The sequence below is a fragment of the Sorex fumeus genome, unplaced genomic scaffold (genome assembly GCF_029834395.1).
Source record: "Sorex fumeus unplaced genomic scaffold, SorFum_2.1 ptg000021l, whole genome shotgun sequence".
NCBI classification, from domain to species: Eukaryota; Metazoa; Chordata; class Mammalia; order Eulipotyphla; family Soricidae; genus Sorex; species Sorex fumeus.
In genome coordinates, this window is record NW_026606078.1 from 2,017,113 (window position 1) to 2,044,812 (window position 27,700).

A 27,700-nucleotide genomic window follows, 5' to 3' on the forward strand; every position below is an offset into this window, starting at 1 on the left:
ATTTATATGTGTATATATGCATGTATATATAAAATATATATATTTCTTTGATCAATGGGTCTATAGACAAACTATTTTATAGACTTATGAGTTGATGAAAACTCTTGGTTAATGATATGCAATCATATTCTGCACTAAGTACACCACAGGGTAACAGATTTCTGGCACTATAAAAGGTAATTGTGATATCTGCAAAGGCAGGATTGTATTGCTTTTCCCTCCCACTCCCATGAATGTTACATCTTTTTAAGGATAAACTGCTACTAGATATGGAGAATAGCAATATAAAGGCTTGCTATGTAAATTAACTTTAATTTGCACATTTTAGAATGGCCTAATACATAATAGATAACTCCATATGGTTAGAAAACACATTTGATATTAATTATTCTGAATAAAAATAATTGTTTTTAGTGGATATATTCCAGTAGTTTGTACCCAGTATGTCCTTACACAGTCAATGTGTTCAACATTAGGGGTACATTTTGCAACTACCACTTATTCTCTAGGATGCCAAGTTGTTCAAAGCAATGTGTGTTAGAGAAGTGTGATGGGGAGTTTTCTAGGGCTTGCTTATTGACTGGAAACAATCATTTGACAAAAGTTGAAGAGTTTAAGTAATTTGGCCATGTTCTTTGGTATAGTCTTTTGGAAGCCGACATGAAAAATTAATTCTCTGCTAGTACAAACTATTTCCTTCTTCAAAGCCTACCTTGGAGTTTTCGATGCTTGAGGAAGGTGGGGATGGCTCTCTATTCAGCCTAGGGATTGGGTCAGATTCCTTCATTTTCTCTAAACAACCTCAAGTAAACTTACCATTTGCTAGTGGTCCCCAAAAGCAAGTGCATAAACCTTAGATTGACTGCACTCGACCTGCATTGCCGGAGCTTAGGAATCATAGAACCCTATTGCTATACTTTTTATTAAAAACAAAAAAAGTGGCTGGAAATAGCAAAATTGACAATCTTGTTTGTTCATGCCTCCAAAGGTTAGGGTTTATTGCTGAATCAAGCCTTCCATCAGCAGGTCTATGAGATCCATGAATAGTTTCACATGGGCTTCTCCATCCCCTCCAGCTTCTGAACCTCACCATGTCTGTGCTAGTATTTTAGCTCACTTAGGCTTATCTTCCTTTTTCAGTCTTTCCCTTTTATCAGGGGTTGGACAACTATGCTAGTGGGTGGCCTGCAAGCTAAAAATAACTCTCCCAGCATTGTTTCTTTGGCCTCCAAAGCAGTCTCAGGGCCACTCTCTGAGACAGACAGTTACCTAGGCCAGATGGTTCAATTCTTGGTACGAGAGATACAAGTGCTGCTTAGGCTGTGTGGTACTGGATGCCCCTTGAGTAACCCCAGCTTGGGATCAGGTCTGGGACCCTGCATATGCACAGCATGCTCCCTGACCTCTCATGCTCCCCCAGTCTAGCACATGTGAATTTAAAAATAGCAGCCAAGACAGTATGTGACTCCCAAGGCATTTACTATGTCTTAACACAAAAGTTCTGAGATGCCCGTCCTGTGTGACACATTCTCCTTTATAAGTCACAATTCCCCTTTAAAATATAGGTCATAAGAGGCAGCCTTCCTACGCAACAGCTTCCTTTCAACTTAGAACAAAATCCAAACTCTACCATAGCCTACCGATTTTAATGATGTGGCTCGTACTTATCTCTTCCTCCACATCTCCTGCCCCTTTGTCAGCACTTCCAGTTTTACGTACATCCTTTCTGTAACCTCAAGTTCTCTGAACTCCATGACCTCTTTTCCAGGAATGCTCCCCTGCCTCCCATCCAGTTTCATGGTCTTTCTCCACTTTTAAAAATATAACTTTTGCCCAGAGGTGTCCCTTGAGCCTACTGTTGATGTCTCAATTTCTCATCTTTAAAGAGAGAGAATGATTAGAGTAGCTATTGACGGGGTTGCTATGGAGATAACAAAGGGCTCGAGCAGTGCCTGGCACATAGTAACTTTTCAAATGATGTCAGCATATTATAATTTTAGAGAGCCCATCCTAGGCATTACTTCTTTCTCTCCTGTTGCAAAATCTGATCATTTCTGTCACTCCAGAGTGAATCAGAGGCAACATGAAGACCACATTCAATTGGTTTTGATCAATACCCTTCAGCCTCGCAGTGTCTGGCACATGGTGACAGGAAAGAGATCATATTGTCTGTAATGTACCAGCTACCTGAAAATCTGGACTCACTGGATGCATTTTGGAGTTGTGCCTTTATCTTTCAGAAACAGCAGCAGCCTGTGCAGCCTACGGTGACCCAGCTCTCGGAATCTCAGATTATTTCTGAATATACTTTATATGCAAGGCTCGCTTGAGAAATCCTTTTGAGGCTAAATTACTGGGCTCAATTCTTGCTACAGCTTCTATTCTCAGATGGTGGATAGCTTTGAACTTTATGCTCAGTTTTCCTTCCCACTTTAGCCTACATTTTTTCCCCCATCCAGCTGTGCTCAGGGCTTACTCCTAGCTCTGTACTCAGGAATCGCTCCTGGTGGGGCTCAGGAGACCATATGTGGTACTGAGGACTGAACCTGGGTCAGTCATATGCAGGGCCAGCACCTTACCTGCTGTACTATCTCTACTTTCCCCTGTATAGTTCATCCATGTTTTTTACTTTACATATGATTCAAATTTATAGGTTACCTCTTCCTGAATTTTTGGTTTTGTTTTTGGGCTATACCCAGTTACTCCTGACTTTGCACTCAGGAACAAATCCTTGTGGTGCTCTGGGGATTACATGGGATGCTGGCAATCAACTCAGCTGTGTGCAAGGCAAATATATTACCCACTGCACTGTTGTTCCAGCCCCACCTTTTTGACTTTCTGAAAGTACTATTGTAATTCGTAGTGCAAAATCAAATTATTTATTGAATAAGATGCTAAAAAGATGTAAAGTTGGGTAAGTTACTTATTTGTGCATCACTTTGCCTAGTTTTAAAATGGGACTCACTGCCCATTGTTAGGAGTCAATGAGAAGGATAAAATGTACAGAGTCAATGAGAAGGATAAAATGTACAGAAAGCTCTTCTGGCACATAGCAGTAACTCATGGTTACTCTTGAAGTCTTCTTGGGTGTCTCTAATAAATGTGCTTGAACATTATTTAATATAAATTAAGGAACCCCTCCCCTCCTCACACCACCAATAGTCTCAAAAAAGCTACATTCACTAGACAATGCCATTACTTATGTGGACTCTTTTAAACATTTATTAAAAAAGCAAAATGTAGGTTCATCTCAAATAGAACAGTTAAAAATGGTAAAGCAATACAAACAACTTGTTACTAGCAGCATCCAGATGTTAGAATTTCCTGCCCTGCTCATCAGTCTGTTTGGGGCAAGCTCTGTCTTTTCTGAGCTTGCTGCTACCTACACCCCCCTCCTCTCAGTGCAGGTAAGACCACAGTTTATAAAATTAACAATTTAAGGTTAAATAAGCTTAAATAAGGGTGTTAAATACAAGACACTTCATCAAAGCTTCTGTACAAAGATGAAGAAATTTGGCATTTTACATGGGATTCTGCTGGTTCACAGCATACAGGAGAGTTCTAGTTGGAAGCAGATTGACTCTTTGTTTTCAGAAGAGCATAAACTATACAAAAATGAACGAAGGGTTGAAGTGACTACTTAGTGAGCCATTTACAAGGCATATGCATCTCTCTTTTTAATCCTTAAATACTGGAAATATTCAGGCACCTCTGCTCCTGCAAATAAATAAGTCAAAAATAACAGCATTCAAACTAGTGTTAGACACATCAGTGCTTCTGTTTCCTCTACGAGGCTTCGCACTATTAACTAAGCCTCTTTCTTATTGCTATGATAATGTGGTTGTGGAAATAAAACTACTGTACATCCAAAAAAATAGAGCACCTTTAACATTAAAGTATATGTCTGATTATTTGTTTGCATGTGTATTTTACAATACTAAAGCCCCAACTATGGTAAATTGCTTTAACATCCTTATCAGGTCACCTGATACAGAGGAAATCAAACCCAACTCTCTTCCCTCTTGAGGTAAGCCCATGCCAGAGCATCATTGTAGCAGAGTCCAAAGAAAAAGGTCCAAGCTGATTCCAGGGTTTACATTCATCTCAACAAGGGGAGTTACATTCATCTTCCCATGGTCCTCTCTGCTATCACACGGGGGCTATCAACAATGGCTCCCTCTCCAGCTGGGGTGAATGATGCTACACAGAGCAGAACAGCAATGGCATCTACGGATTGGCTGCAAGCACAGCTAAATTCCACAGGTTTGTGATTCTGAAGGGCCTCAAGGCATTGCCCCAGGGTCCCAGGATGATCTAGGTCGGTTAAGACTTTTTGTCAATAGTGCTGAAGAACCACTCCGTGAATTTTCGCAACTGTGCGGTGGCTGTCTGTGACTCCTCCTGCAGCCGCATGTTGTCTTGTCTCAGATGCTGTACTTCGGCTTGGAGCACTGCCTTGTCCTGCTTTTCCTGGTGAGAGTAGAGGCAGAGTCATGGTCAAGAGAGACACATTCACAGGACAAGAAGTAAGCCCTTATCTTCATTTCCCACTTATTTGGGGCGGGGCAGGGGTGGTAAGGGGAGCAGCGTCTTAGAGATTTGACTACTCCTGGTTTCTGCCAAGAATGCAGAAAGGGGTGGGGATAAGGGTGGGAGATAACTCAGCCTCTCTATTCTTTTCATTCCACTCAGCTCCCACCAAGTATCAAGACAGCTGTTATAAAGAAAGGTTATTAGGCACACTTAATTTTATCCTCTACCCCTGCAAAAGGGAGACCAATGCCCTTGGAAATGCGCAGGAGCTTTCCACATGAATTTACTCCATGAGAGGATAGCAAGAAGATTGTGGATCACACATAAATTTATAACAAAGGATTTAAGTATTTCATTCCATCATATAATATTTCCATATGATCTTAAAGGTTTGCCATTGAAAACTATGTAAATAAAAGCAATCCACGTTTTTCAGAAAAATCATATCAAGCTCTTGAAGATACAGTAATAAAAGACACACAAGTTTCAGCTCTCCAATGCAAAAAAAGAGGTCACATTAGAACAGCTGATATTTGGGGGGAGAGGAGCCATACCTGGCTGTACTCAGGGCTTACTTCAGGCTCTGTGTTCAGAAATCACTCCTGGCAGGGTGTGGGGCACTATATGCCACACCAGGGATTGAATCCGGTATAAGGGCAAACACCTTACCCATTACATTATCTTTCTCGTTGGTATTTTCTAAAAGAGCTATAACTTTGCTGGTAAAACCATTCAATACTCTGTGAGTACTGTGTTTGCTAGGTGTGGGTTGGGCACTCTCCTTTGTGGTAATGTGGGGTAGGCTCTATCTAGCAGCATCTTTCAGGTTTTCTTGTATTTTGGTGTCCCTCAATATAATCTGCTTCCTCACATGACTAAAAGACCAGTTCCAAAAGGAGGTTTGGTCATAATTGCTTACTGATTTCTCTATAATCACCAATTGCGGTCTACCCTAATCCTGACTTTCCTTAGTTATTTCAAGAGGTTCAAGATCTTATTTCAATTCTTGTCTCCAGGACTTTCATTCCCAATATGATTTGAATATCCCTGTTGCAACTCAAATGCCAATGATCACATCTCCATGAACCACTTTTTTTTTTTTTTTTGTAATCCGTAGAAATGCACCCTGTCATTAAAACACTCAACTTTTGAATACTCTCAACTTTTGGGGAAATCCCTTTTCTCTTCATATTTTAAATGGATTCTAGGTTTTTCCAAATGGATTTTGTTTTCCCAACAGCTACTTGAAAGGTAGGTGGTTGTTTTCCAAGAGTCTAATATGCACAGGATCCTTCTGAATGCTGCCCAGTTCAGAACACTAGTCCCCCAAATTCTATTTTTTTTTTGAGAAGACTGACATTAAGTTACAAGAGTTACAAGAATTGTCAGCCCTATGCACTATATTCACCACTGTTATCTCCACTCCAGTCCATCACTGATAAGAGTATATTCTAGCGTACAAATCATTTTTCTTTTCTTCAATGAAATCCATGTTTATAGATAATTTCAAACCTACTGAGATGTTCCACCCATTACAGCTTCTCCATAATTTCCTCTCTATGATCTCAAAACCTGCCTCTCTCTATACCCTCATGGTTATTTCCTTTTTTGTATGTATTGATATTCTATTACCAATAACTGCCTATCCCCTAAATGTTTTAAGCTTCTACTTTCTAACCACTATACCTTATCTTTTAAAATAATTTCTCTAGTATCTGAGTTTCTAGTTATTATATGATTCACCAATCTTACCTCATTGTCATTATCCATTGGAAGTATTTTCAGTGACATAGTTTCTTCTCACCGACTTACAATCTGGACCCCTCAGCTTAATTACATACCACATACACCTCAGGTACACCTTGCCTCTCTCTTGTGTTGCTTTCCAGTCTAAATTCTAATAATTGTTAAACTCAACTCTCCCAATATTCTGCATGGTCAGCCAAATACAATTACACATCACCCCAGCTTGGCCCATGTCTTTGATGGTCCTGGCTCTGAAGGATCTGTGCCTTAATAAATCTTTTCACCCCAGGTTAAATGAGAGTTAAGTAATCCAGGAAAACATCTCTTTGCTGAGTTACGCTACAATTCAACTGTATTTTTAGGCTTGGGAATTCTACCATATATGACAGGTCAACTGATCCTCTATGCTATCTATATCTACTCTCTACTGTATCCTAAAACCTTTGACCTCTTTTCTTCCATTACTTGTGTCCAGTGCATGTATGAGCATGCACATATGCGCGTGCACGTGCACACACACACACACGTATAGATGCACAAACACATTTACTCCACTTTATTCTGTAACTGTATATGAACTTTCCCGACTCCAAGCCAAGGCCACAAGGTTTGTGCACTAAGATTAGGGCATTATTTTCTCTCTTACTTTTCATTCTCACCATCACTTCATTTCCCAAAGGATCATTTCTATCAGTATTCACACCAGTTGTAATTTATTCCTGCTTCAAAAAACAAATAGTCCCTGCAATCCCTCCAGGCACTCAGTCACTGCACTTCATTTATTTCCCTGTGCAGCCAAACTGTAGTGTTGATACAAGACCTTGGTAAATGTTTGTCAAATGAATGATTTCACTTCTCTTTTGGACCTAAGAGGGACAGGCTGATATGTAGAGTAAAAGTTCTGTGGGTCATGAAGCTGACTTGGGGGTAATTATAGTAGCTCGTGGAGATTAGCTAGTTCTGACAGTAACTAAAATCCTCTTGTTAATTCATATATGTTATAGGATTGACTGTGTAAGACAATGTTCCAATTATGGACTTTCAATAAAGTTCTTTACCTTCCGAAGGTCAGTTTGCAGTTGTCGAAGGATTAATTCCAGCTGATTAACTTTACCGGTCAATGTTGATGGAGACCTCCCTCTAGCAAAACAGGACAGCATTAAACAGTCTTAAGAACATCGACATCAACACATTTCATTCATTATTTTTCATCCACTAAAATTTCACTTAAAAATTTTATACTTAGAGTCAAACAAAATGTTGGGGGTTGGAGCGATAGCACAGCAGTAGGGCGTTTGCCTTGCACGCAGCCAACATGGCCGACCCAAGTTCGATTCCTCTGCCCCTCTCGGAGAGCCTGGCAAGCTACCGAGAGTATCTCGCCCGCACGGCAGAGCCTGGCAAGCTCCCCGTGACGTATTCGATATGCCAAACACAGTAACAACAAAGTCTCCAATGGAGACGTTGCTGGGCCCGCTTGAGCAAATCGACGAACAATGGGAGGGTCTTTTACAGTCCAACAAAATAGTAGTAATATATCACATTTAGAAAGTGACTATATTACTGCTTTGGTGGAAAAATCCCTCTTGTCTTCACTGGTTTTAAAAGGGATTCAGAATGTCATCAGACATATAAGTTAATTAGAAAACAAAGAAAGTTGATCTAAATGAGCATGGCCAATTGAGACAGCATAGACTAGAATGAAATTCTGGGGACCAAACATAGATTCAATTTCCCCAATTTGCTTTTCTGTCAAGAAAACACCTTGAAGTCCACTACCAAGGTGGATCTGAAAGTTAATATTAATTTTTTTATGACAGTTGGAATGAGGCAAGAATGGCCAAGGTAAAGAGTTATATTCTATGGATGATAGTTCATTTTTAACACGCTGCTGTGGAACTGGGTATAGGACCAGGTTCTAGAAGAAAACAAGTCCCTTCCAGGTCATCTTTGCAGCTGGATAGTCAACAGGACGTCATGTCGGTGATGTTGCAGTGATTAGGCAGCAGGCACTGGGGTCCTGAGCTTGTCCCTCTGGGCATAGGGTAACATATCTTGGCAGGTAGGATGCAGGATTTGCCCAGAGAGCAGAGTAATTATGCTGCTGAGTGCTGCCCACACCAGAGGGCAATAAGCCAAATCAGTTCTACTTAGTCCTGGCTTCGGATTCTGAAGGACCACGGGAAAGCATGGGTAGGAAGGGTCTCCTGGCTGGTTGGGGTAGCCAAATCCCTGTAAGTCACAGAAGCCTGGGACAACAGCAGGGGGGACAGGGTTCATGAAAGCTTACATACCCAGTTGTGTCCATGAAATCTTTGCTACTGCCTGGATCTACACATAAAGGCAGTTCCTGGGCCCCTTCTAAGTCTCGGTCATGTTGCATATCTGTCAGGGTACAGAAGGAAGCCACTCTCTGGTCTGGGGAGGGAAGACACATAGGAAAGAGGTTAGTAACAGCCTAGAGGTAGTACTTGTTTGTGGAAATAAATTAATAACTTAATAAAACCCTCCTTCCCGCAATCAGTACTGCCCTGTTTAAACAGAACAAAGGAAAACAAACTCAGGCAAGATGCTGATGATCAGAAAGCATGAGGATTGGCTGTCCTTCCAGGCCGTATGGCATCCACACATCACAGCCATGGGGACAATTAGCAGATATTAGATTTGCTAGAGCCAAATTGCTTTCTTTGTTCCACATTCCTGGAAATGCTGAAAGCTGCTGGCTGTGCATGATATCAAGGCATTGGATGATGACTTGGAGAATCAAGGAGACATCTCTCCTTCAGCTCTCCCCAAACCTGGAGAGCTTCCTGGCAACACAGTGGCCAGAATGTTTCTCCCTTGTGCTTCCCCAATCCCCGGGCTTGAATAATCATGCAGACGTGCAGACATGAAATATGAACAAAAGGGTACAGGACTTCAAAAGCCCACAGTCAGCCCCAGACAATCACCTAGATAGGACGGGTGATGACAGAGCAGCCCAAGTTCTTCATCTGAGTCAAGACCTGCAATAAGATTTAGAATTTTCCTATCAACAATAACATCTCTCTGCACTTGAGGGCCTTCTGGGCCCACAGAAAACTCAAATATTGGGGTCCTGTGAAATGCAGATATTGGTATATGAATGTGTCAACATGACTGTGTGTGTGCATGTGTGTTGTTAAACCAGGAGATGCTCTCATGAGTCCACATGCAAAGCCAAACGAAATGGGTACTCCATCCATGAATACTCCATCCATTTCACAGGTAAGGGCCCTAGCAGAAGGCAGGACTGCCTTGTGCAATGAAGCAGGCTGTTCTTGTAACAAATTCAGCTATAAGAACAAGTGAGCATTTCAGGCTTTCTTAAGGGACTCACTCCATGAGCCCATTAATGAAGACAGAGGCAGTATGAGAGACTGGTTACAGACTCTCACAGAATCCTTAGAGGCAGCTCTGAGGGCTCTGTGGTTATAGCACTAGTAACAATAAGCAGTCATCTTTTATCCTTATCTTTGTGCAGGGAAGGCATGTCTATTCTTGGCAGCAGTAACATTCACTCTTCTGAGAGCAAGGCAGAAAAGAGAATAGAAGAGTCCTTGCAATGAGTACAAGGTGGGTCTGACCCTAGGGGCTGGATACTGACATAAGAACATTGGTCCAGAAATGTTCTGAATGGCACACAGTCTCAGAAGTAGATAAAGATGAGGATGAGAAATATACATAATTATTCCCCTTCCCCCATATCTGGGTGCCTAAACATACATATGCATCTAGAGGAAGAAACCAAGGTTATTAGTGCTATCACATCTTTCCATGATTGGATTTATGATTCAGACTGCATGTGGGTCTGTCAGAGGTGTTCTGTGCTTAATCTCTCCCACTCTGTCTATCTCTGCCTACTGGATAAGCTTCCTAATTAGGCTACCTGCCTGCCTGGTTTATGGAAGGTCACTCACTTCCAGTTAATTAGAAAAGGTGGCAAAGGAAACACTTCCCAAAGCACATAAAGGAAGACTGGGCTAAACTGCGGGTTCCAATACTGGACCCCAAGTACTCAGCAGGGCCCCAAGAGTGCTAGTGATCAATTACTCAGAAGTTGTCCAGTCACACAACCACTGCCTGCTTCAGAATTTCTCAACATCTGGGAGAGCTACCCAGCTGTCCTTCAGTTCACATTTCTATGGAGCTTTCAGAATGTCTTTGTTATGCACTCTTCTACAAGAAGCTATATTCTGCAACTACACATTCCTGAGAAAGTGGGTCAAATTTCACGACCAGACAGTAGATAAGTCATAATTTAATTAAGGTTTACAGCATGATTTGGGTGCTGTCTATTTTTGCACATAATGAGCTGTGACCTGCAGAGGTGAGAGCAGGAACCCTGGGGAGAACTGGTGGTGGTAGAGGGGTGATGTTGTCATCATGTCCAGAAAAACCTCCTAGACTATAAAACATGGGAAAATCTTACAAAAAATTAATCAACAAAAGATGTATTCTTATTCCAGACTGATGAAAAAGAAATGTCAAAAGAAAAGAATATCTTTTTCTAATTTTTAAAAGGCATCTAACAGTCTTATTTACATTTTATGGAATTCATTGATCATCTGGTTAGTTTCTTTGAGAATATATTTGGGTCTGATGGCCACACATGAATATCTGGAATGAAACATCTTAGCTAGCATCATCCTTTTTTCACCTTAAATGATAAAATAGCCACATGTTTCACAGAAACAGAGCTTGCTACTAGCGGTTATTCAAACATTCCTAGGTCATTCAAACAAGGTCCTACTGGTCAGGAGGAAAGATGCCAAAAACAGAGTTCTGCTAGCAATGTAATTTCACAAAGAAGATTTCAGTTTGGATCTGGAAAGCCTGGGAGTTTGAAATGCAAACAGAATGCTATTTGATTAAGTACAGACACTAAACTACTCTATAGAAAATCTATTCTTAGGGATGGTTTCCAGTAAAGCTTGGTTGCTCCACAGTTTATTTCCACGATGATAAATATTCAGATAATAAAATAATTACTGACAATGGACCAAACAACACAAACAAAACTTTAATAAAAGAGAAGCACAGGAGTGTGAATGTCTTGAAGGTGGTTAGCAAGGCAAAGATACCATCACCTACAGCTTAAATAGGGAGTCTGTTTAACTGTTTCCCTTCCATTCTATTCTGTCTAACACTAGGAACAGCTTACACATGTAACAATTCATCTCTTTAGAGAATCCTTAAAAAAAATCTTATTTTAGTGTGCATATTTCACTGTATTTAGCACTAAAGGAGTGGATGGAGAGTAGAAAGTTTCCCCTCCCCGCCGCCCCATTTCAACATGAGATGATATGGTAAAATAGCTGCCTGCAAATAATCAGAGAGGCAGTCTGAAGCACTCAGAGAGCTTTGAAGATCACGGCTGGAACTGGGAAGGAAGAGAACACTGATCCGTGAGCGAGGTCCGTGGAGGGAAAGAGAGAGGAGAGTAGTCCACTTGACAGATGTATATCACATACAACATGCAAGTATTCAGCAAAACTCCATCTATTTCAACAAACAAACCTCTTCTAATATGTCTTTGCTACAACTACAAATTAAAGAAAAGCTGGGGCTTTGTAACTACATTTAGGAAATGAAAGGTTCTGATTCTGACAACTGTCTATAACATACTGCGGAAAGCTGACATGACTAGAAAGAAAGGAAGAAAAAAGACTATACTGCACTTTAAACATAAATTACTTTGGCTTAGGCCTTTTGCAGCACATTGATGAAAGCAGAAAGATAATGGTTAAGAATCTGCCCCTGAGAAATGAACAAAGTAAAACCCTGGGATTATTCTTTATTGAAGATACAAATATTGTTGCTAACTTGAAACATTTTTCTTACTTTTGACAATTTTAGTCAATTTACCATATTAAATTAGTTCTGCAATTTTCATCTAAGTGGTATTTTTCTTTTTGTTTGTTTTTTCTTTTGATTTTTGGGCCACACCTGGCAGTTTTCAGACCTTAAATCCTGTCTTTGTGTTCAGGGCTCAAGCTCATTCTTGGTGGTGTTCAAGAATCGAACCTGGGTGGATATGTGGTACCAGGGATCAAACCTGGAGTTAATCACATACAAGGCAAGCTCCTTACTGGCGTCAACAGTTATTTTCATTTGTATTTAAAAAATATTAACTATTGGGGCTGGAGCAATAATACAGTACGTAAGGAGCTTGTCTTGAACTTGGCCTTGGTTTCACTCTTTGGTACTAAACATGGTCCTTTGAGTGTGACAGGAGTGTTCACTGAGCACAGAACTTGGAATATGCCTGGAGTACAGAGGGGTGTGTATAAGCCATAAAAAACAAACAAAAAATTGTTACTATAGGAAACTCATATTATGTCACAAAGTCTAAACTTAATTTTGGGAGGACTTACACTTACTTGACTGATAAATGGAACTGGGCACATCCTGCATTAACATATTCACTCCTGAGCACACAATACACATTCACAGTCATATGAAGGTTTAAGTTATGGCTATTGAAAAAGAACTAAAATCTAAGATCTGACAGCAGTTACCATGCAGGGCTGGTATGTGCCAGACCTGGGTTTGATCTCTGGCACCACATGCCCTCCCAAGCATCACAGACTGTGGTCCTGGAAACCCTCAAGCATTGCCTGGGTAACCAAGCTAATTCTCAGCATTGTAGAGCCACAGTGCCACAGCCTTGGGAGCTTCCACTGAACTTCCAGTTCAGTCAGTTGAATATCACCAAGAGTGGCTTCCTGGAACATTGGACACCACTTGAATTCCAAGTGGTGGCCCACCCACACCCCCTCCCCCCACCAAAAAAAAGAATCTTGAGATACTTTGTGAAGAAAGTTTTCTGTGGTGAGCAGGCCCAATTGGGTGCCACACTAAAATCTAGAATGCCCATGCACCAGCTTGCTATTTCACATATTAGTGAAAATAACACCATCCATATTCTTTCAGAACACACCAACTGCCTGCTGGTGATATTTCAAAGGAGAACTACTTTAGATCCCAGCAGATGTTTTTGGTATTTGTTTAAAGAGACCCACACTTCCTTTCCCTGCTTCCCTGTTGGACCCACAAGTAGCTTTTCTTGTTGGGTTTGTTCCTTGGCCATTCTTGGGGGTATGGGATTTAGGCTATTACCTGGTATATATTGCATACATTACATTATTTTACATAATAAATAGCACAGTGGGTGACCCGGATTTGATTCCTCTGTCACTTTCGGAGAGCTCAGCAAGCTACTGAGAGTATCCCGCCTGCAAGGCAGAGCGTGCCAAGCTCCTTGTGGCATATTCGGTATGCCAAAAACAGTAACAAGTCTCACAGTGGAGACGTTACTGGTGCCCACTCAAGCAAATCGATGAAAAACAGGAGGACAGTGCTACATTGCTATAATAAAGCATTGCAAGGGGGAGAAAAGGACTCCATCACAGTGTTACTGAGAATATGGAACACAGGTTTCAATACACAGTCAGAACAGTTTGGTACCTACCTATCCATTATTAGTTTTTAATAAAGTTGTAGTATTTATTTATTTATAGGAAGCTTTTTTTTTAGCCTTTTAATTTCTAGCAGACAAGTTCTCAGGAATTAGATCTGTAGCCAAGGGATGCATACATTTTTTGGCTCTAACAAGATATTTTTATATCACTTGAACAAATAAATGGATCATTTTATAATCTCTATAATGATACCAGCTGCAAGAATTCATAGCTTCCCAAGAGCTGCTGCATCATTTTCCATATTCAAAAGGTGGGAGTCGGCAACTTGTTATCATTTAACTTTATAAGTGTGGCTAATAGTTTTCAGATATTTATTTATTGTGTGACTTTGCTTTTGTGGACTGTGTACCCATAGGCCTTTAGCCATTTGTTAATCAGAGTTTTGGAGAATTTTGCAGCTTATGTTCCATCATGCACTTGAAATATCATGGTTTAATCCATTACATTTATTACAAGTATTTCCCCATACTTCTGTATTTTCTCTTTAAATTCTAATATTCTCTTTCAGGTGCAGAATTACCTAAATATTTAATACTCTCAGCTGACCTTATTACATTTTGTATGTTCTCTTATTATCCCATAATTAAGGTATTACCTTGCTTCTAAAATGACAACCTTTAAAAATTTTTTGTCTAGAAGTGATTTTTCTAATTGCTAAGTCTGAACAAGTATGTAAATTCCATTCCCATTTAACTCTTAGTTCAGAATTCAGTCTGCAACCATTATTTTTGTTCAAAGGGACTCATTTATGTATTTTACATAATTATTATGTTTCAATTATTGTTATTTCTCATTTATAAAAGACATTTATTGTTGAAAAATTCATTTATTTTCCCCAAATGGATGTTATTAATCCTTTAGTTACTTTTAAGTAACTGAAATCACATTGATGCTATGTCTTGATCCAGGAAGGACCACCATGTTCGTATAAGCTTTTTATTCTTCCCTATCCTTATTTCATATGTTATTTATAATGACTTTCCAGTTATGGAAACCACTTTGATTTATGTCATCTGTTATTCTAATGATGGTTAAATTCTCCCCAAATTTAAAATTTGATCTTGCTGCTACATGTAATGATATTCTTTATTACTGTGGAAGTAATACACATATAGTGTATTCCACATACAGTGGCAAACTGGTCTGAAGGGTGATGAGGAATAATTCCTCTCCTTATTGTGTACACAAACCAAGACAGGCAGTCAATCTCCTACCCCTGGAATTTGAGCTGGTCCTGTGACTTAATCCTAGTTAATAGAATGTGGTAGAGAGAGTATTTTGGTTCTTTCAAGATCAGGTCTTGAGAAATCACATAGCATCTGTTTTTCTGACTTCTTAAGTCACATGTGAAATACTGCTGGAAGAAAGGGATCTAACAGTCTCCAGATAGTCCAGACACAGTCATTAGTGAAGTCACTGCTTTGTTCCAATTGTTCCTGAACTCCAGGAGAATATAACTAACTACATAAAGTTGATACCACAGGGAGAAGACTAACCAGTTCACAGAATCATGAGACATAATAAACCTCTGTTGTTTTCAGCCACAAATACTCGATTTATTTATTTATTTTGCTTTTTGAGTCACACCTGGTGATGCACAGGGGTTTCTCCTGGCTGTGCACTCAAGAATTACCCCTGGCGGTGCTCAGGGGACCATATGGGATGCTGGGAATCAAACCTGGGTCGGCCGCATGCAAGGCAAATGCCCTACCCACTGTGCTATTGCTCCAGCCCCAATACTCGATTTATTTTATATATTAAAAAAAGTGTTTAAAAAACTGAACAGGGCTAGGAGGTATTACAGGATACCCAGCATCTCCAATAAAGCCCCAGAGGCCACTGAGTACAACTGGGGTGGCCATGGTGGCCTCGAGCACTGCAAGGCCTAAGTAGCACCACATACTGGGGTCCCAGCACTAAACTGCTGGCCTGGTTATCTGGGTATCACTAACAGTAGTCCTTGGGCCTCCTGAGCACCCAAATTGTGCCTCCCACCCAAATTAGCAAAACTTTAAAATGCTACTAATAAAATATGAAACACTTTAAATATCTTACTGAATTGCTCATATATTCTATGATTTTTAATAGTTCCTTTTAATTTAATATCCTATAAAGAATCAACTAGTTAATAATGATTTAAAATATTTTAAAAATTATCAAATTTTTTAAAAATTTACATTTTAAAAAATTAAAAAAATTAATTTTCTGTGCATTGCTTATTTACATATAATTAAAGGTATGGTACCAAAGAGTAGTGTTCTTTGGTTTCTGGATTTAAGTGTTTTGCTTATAATAATTTTTTCCAAATAGGACAATTAGAATAGATATTTTTGTATCAGTCCTTAAAGCTATTGCCTTGATTCTAACTTTCATTAGAAACAGATTTTAATTCTATTATATATACCCTTTGGGGGAATGGTATAACTTTTAAGTACTTAATTTACTGTAACATAATTGAAAGTTTTTCTTTAAGTTAAACTCTTGCCAATAACAATGAATGAAATCTTTTCAATTTACTACTAAATTTTATCTATGCTTTTTAAAAACATCAATATTAATAACCAAGACTGTCTTACAAAATCATTTTTGTGTATGTTATTAAAAAAGAATGATACTGTGCAATAAGGCTGTTTATAGTCCTGGAGGCCAATGGAGATAAATTTATCTTTTATTTCTTATGATTTTTCTCTCTCTCTTTCCTTTAAGTATACAACTATTTAACACATCAGTTTGTCTACAGCTGCTCTAAGTTCTTCAATAGCATTCTAAATTTATATATTTTACCCCCACTCCACCCCACCCCCTCCTCCAACATTCTAAATTTCTTATGTATTAACTTCCTCATTTCTCTCTGCTCATATTTTTATCTAATTTATATTGGTTTATCAATACTCAATGAGAAATTGATGACCCAATTTTATTTATAAATGGTACAGAAATTTTATTTTATGTTCAAAAAATGTATTTTATTTATTCCTTTTTTTTGTTTCCTTTTACAGTTTTTGTTGTCTTTTTTTTTTTTCTTTTTGGGTCACACCAGCGATTCTCAGGAGTTACTCCTGGCTCTACACTCAGGAATCACTCCTGGTGGTCCTCGGGGAATCATATGGGATGCTGAGAATCAAACCCGGGTCGGCCACGTGCAAGGCAAACACCCTACCCACTTGCTATTGCTCCAGCGCCCATCTTCTTGAAGGATCATGAAGTTAGTTCATTTTCATGTTAGTTTTCCAGTTTTAAAACTGTTTCTAGACAACACACTTTGGTTTATAGAGTGCATTTGGCTACAGTCTAAAAGTATTAACAGGTAGCATCTTTTTCATCATCACTCACTAGAAAAAGAAAATATACGTTTATTCTATAACTTTTCTCAACATAATTATTACTAGGGTAACATTTAGAATTTTCCACGTTTTTAGAGTTTCCTGTTTGTATGGTTTTCTTGCTTAATTATGTTTTTATTGCCATGTATTTAAAAATGTGCTATAGAAACGTTCTTCCTCTTTAAGGGAACATATATAATAAGCACAGGATGTCTGCAGAGACTCATACACAATTGTTCATTATGGATACGCTATGTTCTGTGTACCATGGGCTTAAGAATATAGAAGCAAAGGTAACTAGAGTAGAATAATTTTCTATCTGTCTACTCTTGAATAGTGCAGTAGAAATCTAAGTTCTTTAATTCACACATTCAAAGTCAATCATAGCTCTTAAAAAGATGAATGTCATTAGGTGTCAACCTGTAGAGCATAAAAGTGATCAACAGGAATGAGCCATGAATTATACCATTAAATTTTATGAGAATCATGGTATCTCAATTCAATAGGCAGAGATAGTCTTTTTTCTTTTTTTTTTTCAGTCTCTTTAAATTGTGCTGACTACTTAGATCAGCATGAACATTACATTCTTCCAGCAGAGGCCAAGTTCAATAAGACAGGTTGAATGGTCTTGAATGTAATAATTAAACAGGCACATGCGATATTTTTAAACTATTTTTCTTTATGATTGTTTATCCTACCTTAGAAATGGTCTTGAGAAAAGGCTTAGAAAAGATCAATTCATAATTGGGATGACTGGGAGATCCTGGTGAAGACATTTCTCTTTAAAGTGTTAAGGTAAATGATCACACCCAATCACCACCAGGTCAACTCATGCCAGAGGGGAGCTGACACTGATAGAAGATTAGTTTGAGATCTGGAGTTACACATTCATAATTGAATTTTCCTGTGCTGTCTTCTCAAGCTGATATACCATCCTCTGCAGTGGCAGTGAAAATCACTAGAATTTTAAAACACATTCCTACATTTTCTATGAATGTTTTCTGGACACTTCAGGAAGGCATGATAATGGAAGCCCTTCATCCTAGCAAACAGAATTCCACATTCTTTAAGCAGTTTAAGCTTTGTTTTTAGCCTTAGACATTGCAGCACTGGTTAACAAGAATTTCCATGACATACTTTCCATGTCTTTGCCTAACTGTATAAACTCCCACCTACAACTCGAATGTTACTGCAGTAAACGCCTCTTAACATGCATAACCATACAACCTGTAGTTCTATGGTCATGAAGAACCTTACAGGTGAGAAAATGGAATTCAGTAAAATTAAGCATGTAGTCTGAAACTATCATGGTGTGTGACAGTTAAGTGACTTGTCCAAAAGCCCAATGGCAGTTCCTATTTTGACCAGGATCACTGGATTGATTGTTGATATAACCTTTCCTTTGTAGATGCCACTTCATTATCTCTATCTTCTGTGCTCAGCTCACCTCACTGGAAAGATTCATTACATAGCAGCTATTATACTATGAAGAGGTGGAGGGAAATCAAGCAAAAAGACAAATGAAGAAAGTCGATAGAGAGAAAGTGATTAAAAACTGAAAACTGGGGTGCACAAAAAAGCCTCAGGGGTCAAAAACTATGCTGAGGTGGGAATAGCTCAAGGCATCATAATAAGTATTTATTACCTACATCTTTGTATTACAGCTTCCCATTTAGATATCTTGCTATAGACTTGATAAATAAATATAAGATAAAAGCATGGAACAGAGTTTTTCTTGAGAAATGCATACTCCCCACCCCCAATAAGAGACAGACATGTAAAGAAGGCAGAATTCAGTGTAGACAGACAAAGCAAGGTGAGAGGAATGGGACTGGGCTGGAAGACGGGGTCTTGGGTGAGGAGAGGTGCTGGGGTTGTGGGGGAATTCATTCTGTGTAGGGAGTAGAGGGGCTAGGGGTATGCACCCAATGAGAGGGTGTGGTAAACCACCTTCCCTGAATAGAAAGACCTGGTGCCAAATGTGTGGATTTTGCACTAAACTCTTCCACTGTTCCCTTTTCTAGGTTCTGTTGGTCAGAATACCATCGGGAATTGTAATACCACACTTGAAACAGCCTTCACATATGCGAACAAGGACAATCTAGATAACAACCTTTTACAAGAACATATAACCCCATCTAAGACATTCTTAGAGTATCACCCCAAATTCCCACATGTTGCAGCAACTTTAAAATTAGGGAAGCCCACCTAACACTTTCCCTCTACCTGCCTTTAGACAGCACAGGGTCTAAAGCGCTTCCCTTTCGTGTCCATTGCCCTCGTTGGGTCCCCAAAGCATGGCCAAGAATAATCCCTGAGCTAAGAGTAGAGCCAGGAGTAGTAACCCTAAACATCTCCAAGTGTGGCCTAACTCCCCCAACCCCCCAATTAGTGCTTCTTATATTGGCCTGCAAAAAATTATTGATTACTTGAAATGAGAAAAAGCTGAGTCCATTTTGTATCCTTCATTTTTTGTTATTAATAATAATAAAACAATTCAATGCAGAAAAGAATTCAGTGCAGAAAGAACTAAGCAAATATTTATGCAGTGAGGAGATGCAGTGGATTATTCTCATATTAGAGACAGTAATATCTGGTCAAGTAAGAGAACAGTGTGAAAGGCACACAGCAGAGAAAATGTTGCTGTGTTAGACCATACTGCCTTGTGGATTAGTTAGGCCTACTGCCTATGTTTTTTGTTCAGAGTTATGGTCAATATTTCTGCCCAGTGTGGGGAGGAAATAAAAAGGCCACGGGTCTGAGGTTTTTGCTAAACAGAACCAAATTCTGGTAATGCCAGAGAATAAAGGCTGCAGTGTACAGAACAACCTGAAATTTTCACAAAGAAGTGCTTTTTAACTCAAAAAAGTAGTCTCACTCCTTTGGTTCAGGGGGCAATACATGCTATGCATTTTACAGAAATGTCCACCTAACACTTTCCCTCTACCTGACTACAGATGAGAAATGTTCTTAGTGTCTGAATTAACTTGAGAGTCATTTTCAATTCATCCCCACTCTCTTCCCTCTTCTAGAAGTTTAGGATTACAGAGTGTGATTACAGAGAATCCACCACTGCCTTCTGCCAGGGTAAGCATGCTAGAGGATAGGGGTAGCAGAGGCAACAACCCTCTGATTTTGCAGAACCTGTCACTCCTGGGCAAAGAACCCCCCACTTCCTTTCTTGAAGCCTGCCATCACACATATGTGACTGGGCCTGGTTAGCAGAGAGGGAGCGGGTGAGTGAGAGGGAAGAAAGGAGAGAGGAGAAAAAGAATGCTGAGGTAATGGGCCCCTTCCCATTTGGGCTGCAGTGAATGTGCTCCATTGAAATGAAAGTTTCAGAAGTCCCCACTACAAGGAACCCACTGCTGCTGTATGCTCTACCACTGGAAAGAATATAGGAGCAAATGCCCAAGTCATAATGTAAGGTCACTGGTTGCCCACATAGCGCGCGCGCGCACACACACACACACACACACACGGTCCCAAGGGTGCAAGGGAAGTTGCACCTTCCTCATCCATATGGTGTTCCTTCTAATTCTCACAATTGAAATAGTAGTGAACTGTGTGGTGGATGGAAAGGCCTTGAGAGTGAGCAGCTCCCTTCACCCTACAACCCTCCTTTAAGGAGGCCCAGAGAGGTGGGCCCATATTTACTTAGGTCTCAAGAAAAATCTGCCAAACCTATTCCAAGCCCCAAGCACCAAACTCCTACTCAGCCTCCTGCTGCCAAACCAGTAAGTTACTTCTTCTTTGATTTCCTTTTATTTTTACTGGACCTGGGGATTGAATCCAAATCTCTGCAAGGCAAGCATACACTTTACCTATGAGCTGGCTCCTAATTATTGACCTATCCCATCTCATTATAGCAGGAAGAAAGACAATACGAATGTGTTACTCATAGTTATCTTTACCATTAAGGTAAGAAAATAGAAGTCCAATAGAACAGGTGCCCTGTTTCAGGTCACAGCTGATGCCTAAAATTAAATTTAGGTATAGCAGTCTTTGCCCATGCTCACTGCTTTAGGGGCATAATCTTCCTAGGCAAATATCCTTAGTCACAGCTCAAGCCTCCCCTTTTCATCCTCAAAGATGCTCAGAGCTTCCCAAACTCTAACCCAGATCATCTGTGACACAAATATGCTCCCTAAGTTGCCACCCCAGGCCCTGGAGGCTTCCAATCTTTACCTTCAAATGCCCGAGCAGCATCTACGAGGTGGGACCAATCTAAACCCGTGGCCGTGTCCGGGAGGGGCATCAGGCCAGGATCTGCGCACTTGGACTTATCCGATAAGGACCCATCGGAGAACCAGAACTCATCTAAACAGAAACAAAACCAGAGTGTCAGTCAGACAACAGCACAGAGTGCTGATTGACCCCTCTCAGGGGTCCACGGAAATTCTTATCAACACACTTCTTTACCCAACGAAAAAGGAAACATCATGCTTCAGTGACCCAAAAGCACACAGCTGTTCACCAGCAAGCATAGCTTCGGTGGAAGGTGGTTGAGAACTGTACAATTTCCATAGCACAGTAATGGAATCCCACACAAGTTTTCTTCCAGATTAGGGTTTCTCTTCACTAGTTAACTGTCTAAGTGAAGGCAGGATCAATTGTTACTTTCTTCAGGAGTTACTTTCCTCAAACTGCAGAAAGAGGTTTCTATGCTTCTACTGTAAAAACAATTGGGTGCAATCTTGCTCTACGCTGATAGCTTAAATAAAAGGAGTATGGAAGAACTAATTTGAATTGAATTGAAATTCCAAATCTAAATTGAATTCCACAAATTCAAAATGACAATTATGATACCAATTTGTTACATATAAAAAAAGGCTTTTATGGTTTCATTATTTACAGGGAGGAAAGGGAGGGAACAAAAATTTTTTTTGCTAAACACAAAAATGGTTGAACCACTTCTTTGGCTTAGTAAAATGTCTCCATCACTGGGTAAAATAAATCTTTTGCCCTATGTTCTGAAGGTTTGGTAGTTTGATAGTTCTCTGTACAAATGGGTCTTTGGCATCTCTTTTTCTCTGACATTCTCTCATCACAGTAGTCACAGCCTTTACGTCATTAATAATAGTAGTTGTTAAGTACTCACTATGCATCTGGGGACAAATCTTCAAAAGGATTCAACCGGACTTTCTCTAGCATGCCTTTTCTGAGTCTCCCCAAACACTGCATGCAGCTGCTTGTGAGCATATCTGACTAATTAGACCAATCAAAATAATGACCACCTGGCTATCTCAGTCTGCAATTAAGTAAAGTAAGGACATAATTAACCAAATGCACCTGTAATTTTTGTTCCCACATCCTTGTGAGTAGCTGTGAAACCCTGGCATCTGGACTAAGAGCGCATTTATAATGTGGCTGGAATGAACACTTGGCGTACAGTCTTTCTCCACACCTTGGCATGCACTTTTCAGCAGACCTCTAACAGCTCTGTCAATCAAGCTACTTTATTTCTAATATTGTTAGATAGCATGGTAGCACTGTCCTTCTGTTATTCATCAATTTGCTTGAGCGGGCAAATTGATTGTGAGACTTGTTACTGTTTTTAGCATATTGAATATGCCACGGGTAGCTTGCAAGGCTCTGCCATGCGGGTGGGATACTCTCAATAGCTTGCCAGGTTCTCAGATTCTCCGAGAGTGACAGAGGAATCTAACCCATCTAACCCGGGTCAGCTGCATGCAAGGCAACGCCCTACCCGCCGTACTATTGCTCCAGCCCAACATTATTAGTTATGGTAAATATTCTACTAACTTATCCCCGACTTTTGTGTGTGTGTGGGGGGGGGGGATGTTTGGGCCACACCTGATAGCGTTCCAGAGCTAACCCTCACTCTGTGTTCAGGGGTTGCTCCCAGCAGTTCTTAGGGATCGAACTGGGAGTGACCCCATGCAAGGCCTTAACCATTATACTATTGCTGTACACCCCCACACACACACACACTTTTTTTTTTCATTCTCTTTTTTGGGTCATACCTGATGATGCTCAGGGGTTACTCCTGGCTCTGCATTCAGGAGTTACCACTGGCAGTGCTCAGGGAATCATATGGGTTGCTGGGGATTAAATCTGGGTTGGCCACGTTCAAAGCAAATGCCCTGCTCATTGTACTATCACTTTGGCCCCCTGACCTCCACTTTGTTTTTTATTTTATTTATTATTTTTTTGCATTTTGCTTTTTGGGTCACACCCAGCAATGCTCAATGGTTACTCTTGGCTCTGTACTCAGGAATTATTCCTGGTGATGCTCGGGGGACCATATGGGATACTTGGAATCGAACCTGGGTTGGTCACATGCAAGGCAAACAACCATACCCGCTGTACTATCCCTCCAGCCCCCTGACCTCCACTTAGAAGAGTACCAGGAATGGATATTTGACAGCAGGATGTGCCGCACTCTCCACTGTATGCCACCATTCCTGCACAGTTCACCACATGCTGCTGCCCAGGGGCAAATAAGGAGCTCCTAACAGCAGAGTTGAGGGGTTGGGAAGAGAATAGTAACTCAATCCAGGTCCCTCTCCTTTCTTGATGGAAGTACCTACTAAGCAGATGCTGGGCTGAAGCCTTTCTTATGCCCCTGTTTTAGCAAGAAGTTTAAAGTTTAACTCCCAAGAAGGAAGGTAAGGAAGCACAGACACTTCACTTGACTCCCAAACACTTGGCTGGAAGCAGATTTCTAGCACTAACTCAGAGAAAATTCAGAGAAATTATGTGACTCCTGGGTAGCAATTATTTCTGCCACTGATTTTGAGATGACAGGGTTCTTCATGACATAGGGATGCAGAGTATCCCCTCTGTGAAGGGTGGTGAACTCAGTCTGGCTAGAAGTGGGGCTCACCGAGGTACTTCCCTGACCTTATCCAACATGGCAACAGCAAAATATAAAATTTTTCCCATAAATGAATTCTTTATACAAGAAATGTGCTGTTAGTCATGTTTTAGCTTCTTTGCTTTGGGGTCTGTCACTGGAGCTTCTGGATTTTTAAAGCTTGACATTAGGCCTCAAATATACTTTCTGCGGACTTTTCTTCCCTAAAGTTCTAGACAGCAATTACCTTATTCCAACAGAAATCAGAGAATGAGAGTCAATAAGAAGCAAAGATGGACAAACGCCATGAAAATGGGAGTGTTAGGGCAGCGTATTTGGTAATCAGGGCTAACTTGGAAGATGGGGCCCAGGCCAGTGTCTTTTCCACCCTGTCTTTGCTGTAGTCACAGCTGTCAGTTGACAGAGCCAAATATGAACAGAGTATTGGCCATCATGGTCTGGGTTAACATTAAAGCTGTAATCATTCCCGAGGACTCTGGCATTCTATAACAGGGCAGAGATAACTGAACCACTGCATATATTTGAATCTCAGTGGTGAGGAGGCTGGTTCCCCAGGGGAGAGGGTTCTCTAGAGGCTCCAGACCCACAGGCCAACCAGGCCTTGCACACAACTAAGACAGGGGCTCTGATGAGTCTACAACTTGGGAAGTTTTAGGGTGTAATTTTTTAAAAAAACTTTTATTTTATAAAGTAGTTCACAATGTTTGATTGCATTTAATATTTCAACACCAATACTACCATTACATCTTCCCACCACCATATTTCGGGTGTTTCCATCCCAACCCCCAACCCCTGCCCCAAACCAGAAGTGAAATAACATAATATTTCCTTCTAAGGTTGGAGAATTCAACCATCGCCATGCTCACAGCCACTCTCCACACACTCAGGCAGAGCCTAACCCATGAGTGAACCTCCCAGAAAACCCGAGTATGCGGGATTTTGTGACTGAGAACTCTGGGTTCAACAGGACTAGGAATGGAGATCCTCTGCCTATATTCCCCTGTTACTGGCAACTCAGCAGTCATGCCCATAAGCCACCCCGGCTCGTGCCAGATAATCTCATCATCAGCCACCATCCAGATCCCATGTCCTCCTCTCCTGGAAGGGAGCATAACATGACACTAGCCATAACCATGCTGTTGGAGCCTGTGCCAGGCTGTTTCACTCAGGGCACCCCAGAGGGGGGTGGGGGAGACCCCTGCCTGCCCCAAAGGACCCAGCCTCAGCAGTTGAAAACCTCCAGAACTCAACTGCTGTCATGCTCACAGCTGCTCTCCACACACTTGGGCAGAGCCTCACCCATGATTGAATCTTTTCCTGGATTCAAAACAGGGTGTAATTTTTACAACTAAAGGTGAGCCAGGAATCCTTTATCTTCCTCCAAAGGTTTTGGAAAAGCAGAAAGCAAAAGGAAGAAATATAGCCTATAATATTTTTTGTACAATTTCCCTTCCTCTTCCATTGTGAATTACTTTCTTTGATGCTACAGAAATGGCAATGATGACCAACAGCTTGAAAGATGTCTCCTTCTCTCTCCAACGGATAATGACCTTAGGAAAATGACCACTCCTCCCTCTGATATGATGTCCTTATTAAGTGACAACTGTATGCCTAATAATGGTGGATAAGACAGAGAGAGCTTCACCAACTCTCTATGGAGAGTGACAGGGAAAGGGATAAACAACAAATGAACAATTACATAGTGATAAGGCATTCAAAGAAAATAATTCAGGGCACCATGACTGTGGAGAATGATGAGATGTATGTGGAAGGCCTGCTGAGGAACAGTAAGAGGCTGCTGCCTTTAAAACTCTCCCAGTGAACAGAACCTGGAGTCTGTGGCTGTCACCTTAAATAAAGTCACCTAAATTCTTCTTTACCAAAATAAAATCCCAGTTTTCCTCATTTAGAAAATTCTAAAACTGGGGTGGGGGGCGGGGGAAAATGAGAATATATTTTTGAATTGTGTCTAAGGTTGCAAACCACAAGCAATACTTTATAATACTTTTGCCTGTCTTTAGGGTGCTACTGCCAGCATTTAAGGCAGGGCTTCTTAAACTTTTTCCACTCGTGATATCTACCTTTCACTTAAAAAATGCAACATGGGCAAGAACAGCCAGTAATACTTCAGATTATGTATTCAATTCTAAATAAACATCCAGTTTGGGAGATCAGGGTATATTTCTGGCTCTGTACTCAGAATTCACTCCTGAAGGGGCTCAGGGACTATGTGGTATGATGGGGATTAAATCTGGGTAGGCCACATGTAGGGCAAGCACCCTATCCACGGTACTACTCTCTGGCCCCTGAATTAATTTTATTTTTTTGGCTTTTTGGGTCACACCTGGCGATACACAGGGGCTACTCCTGGCTTTGCACTTAGGAATTACCCCTGGTGGTATTCAGGGGACCATAAGGGATGCTGGGAATCAAACCTGTGTCAGACGCGTGCAAGGCAAACGCCCTACCTGCTGTGCTATTACTCCAGGCCCTGGCCCCTGAATTAATTTTTGACAGTTACTATTTAAGAAATTTTTTGTCCAAGCTTATGTACTCCCCACCCTCACATCAGTTTCTTAACCCTGTAAGGGGTTGTGACCCACAGTTTAAGAACAAGCACAGCAGGAAGTTTACTAAACATCTTCTATATCCCAGGAGCCATCCAGATCTCTAGTAGTCCTGAGAAATATGACAATGTATATGACAAGGTTCTTCCATTGAGGAGCTAAGAGCAGAGGTGCACACACCTCTTGGTGCTGTCCAGCTTGCATATGGATATGGTACATGTGGGTATGTTTTCCCTGTGTTGGTAGTATATACAACAACATTGCTTCCTGTGTTTCACAGATGGGGGAAAAGGGGCCACTTGTCTTAGCTCATCAGTACCTGTTACTTCAAACTTACTCTTCCAAGTCCAAGTTAGCTCAGGAACACACTATTCTTTTGGTCAATTCCAAGAAGATAGCCACTTGTGGCATCTGACAGGAAACTAGTACCCAGGCTTTGCTGCCCAGAGCTGGAGACTGAATAGGATATGGATCTTGTGATGTCCTATGTATTTACCTAAATCTGAAGTCTTTGAGGTCATCTTTCCCAAACCTGACTTTATTGTGATGTCCTGTGTATTTACCCAAATCTGAAGTACTTGAGGTCATCTTTCCCAAATCTGACTTTATTGTGATAAACGCCTTCCTGACCACATTTCCTGATGGTCAAATAACTGAGGTTGGACAATTACTCTCAGAAACCATGCCTGCTTATCAAAAGATTAAGTAGGAACATTTTATACAACAGGAGGGTCCTCCTGAGTGAGTCAGAAGTCTGCCTCTGATGGCCACAGCTACTTTATGCAACGCTCGGGGTGCCAGGTTTTACTCCTGTGGGTTTCTGGTTCTTACCACTAGGTCTGGCAGAGCCTGGCAAGCCACCTGTGGTATATTCGATATGCCCAAAACAGTAACAATAATGGGACTCATCCCCCTGACCCTGAAAGAGACTCTAATATGGCAGAGTTGGGAAAGATGAGTAAGGAGAGACTGCTAAAATCTCAGGGATGGGACGAATGAGACATTATTGGTACCCGCTCGAGTGAATCGATGAACAACGGGATGATAGTGATACGGTGATACAGTGATACCACTAGGTCTCACCTACTGCCCACCCCACTGAGTCTACATTGGGCATCTATAGCATTTTGTGTGAATTAATAAGGAAAATACAATTATCTTTTATTCTACAACTCCATAATATCCCCC

At 40.7% G+C, this 27,700-nt stretch overlaps 1 protein-coding gene across 4 annotated transcripts in view; it reads right to left on the minus strand.

The window, feature by feature from the left end:
* Nucleotides 1-3,199: 3,199 nt before the first annotated feature.
* Nucleotides 3,200-27,700, minus strand: part of SIPA1L2 (signal induced proliferation associated 1 like 2) — a 162,673-nt gene continuing 138,172 nt past the window's right edge. Inside the window, exons 17-21 of one of the 4 annotated variants that reach the window (XM_056113576.1) lie at nt 21,293-21,424; nt 9,231-9,284; nt 8,574-8,697; nt 7,338-7,419; nt 3,200-4,470 (exon numbers count right to left, since the gene is read on the minus strand). In XM_056113576.1, the coding sequence (XP_055969551.1) occupies nt 4,324-4,470; nt 7,338-7,419; nt 8,574-8,697; nt 9,231-9,284; nt 21,293-21,424 (539 nt within the window). In that variant the 3' untranslated portion in view covers nt 3,200-4,323. The remainder of the gene's footprint in view (nt 4,471-7,337; nt 7,420-8,573; nt 8,698-9,230; nt 9,285-21,292; nt 21,425-27,700) is intronic. The other 3 variants (XM_056113578.1, XM_056113577.1, XM_056113579.1) reach the window with 3 other exon arrangements.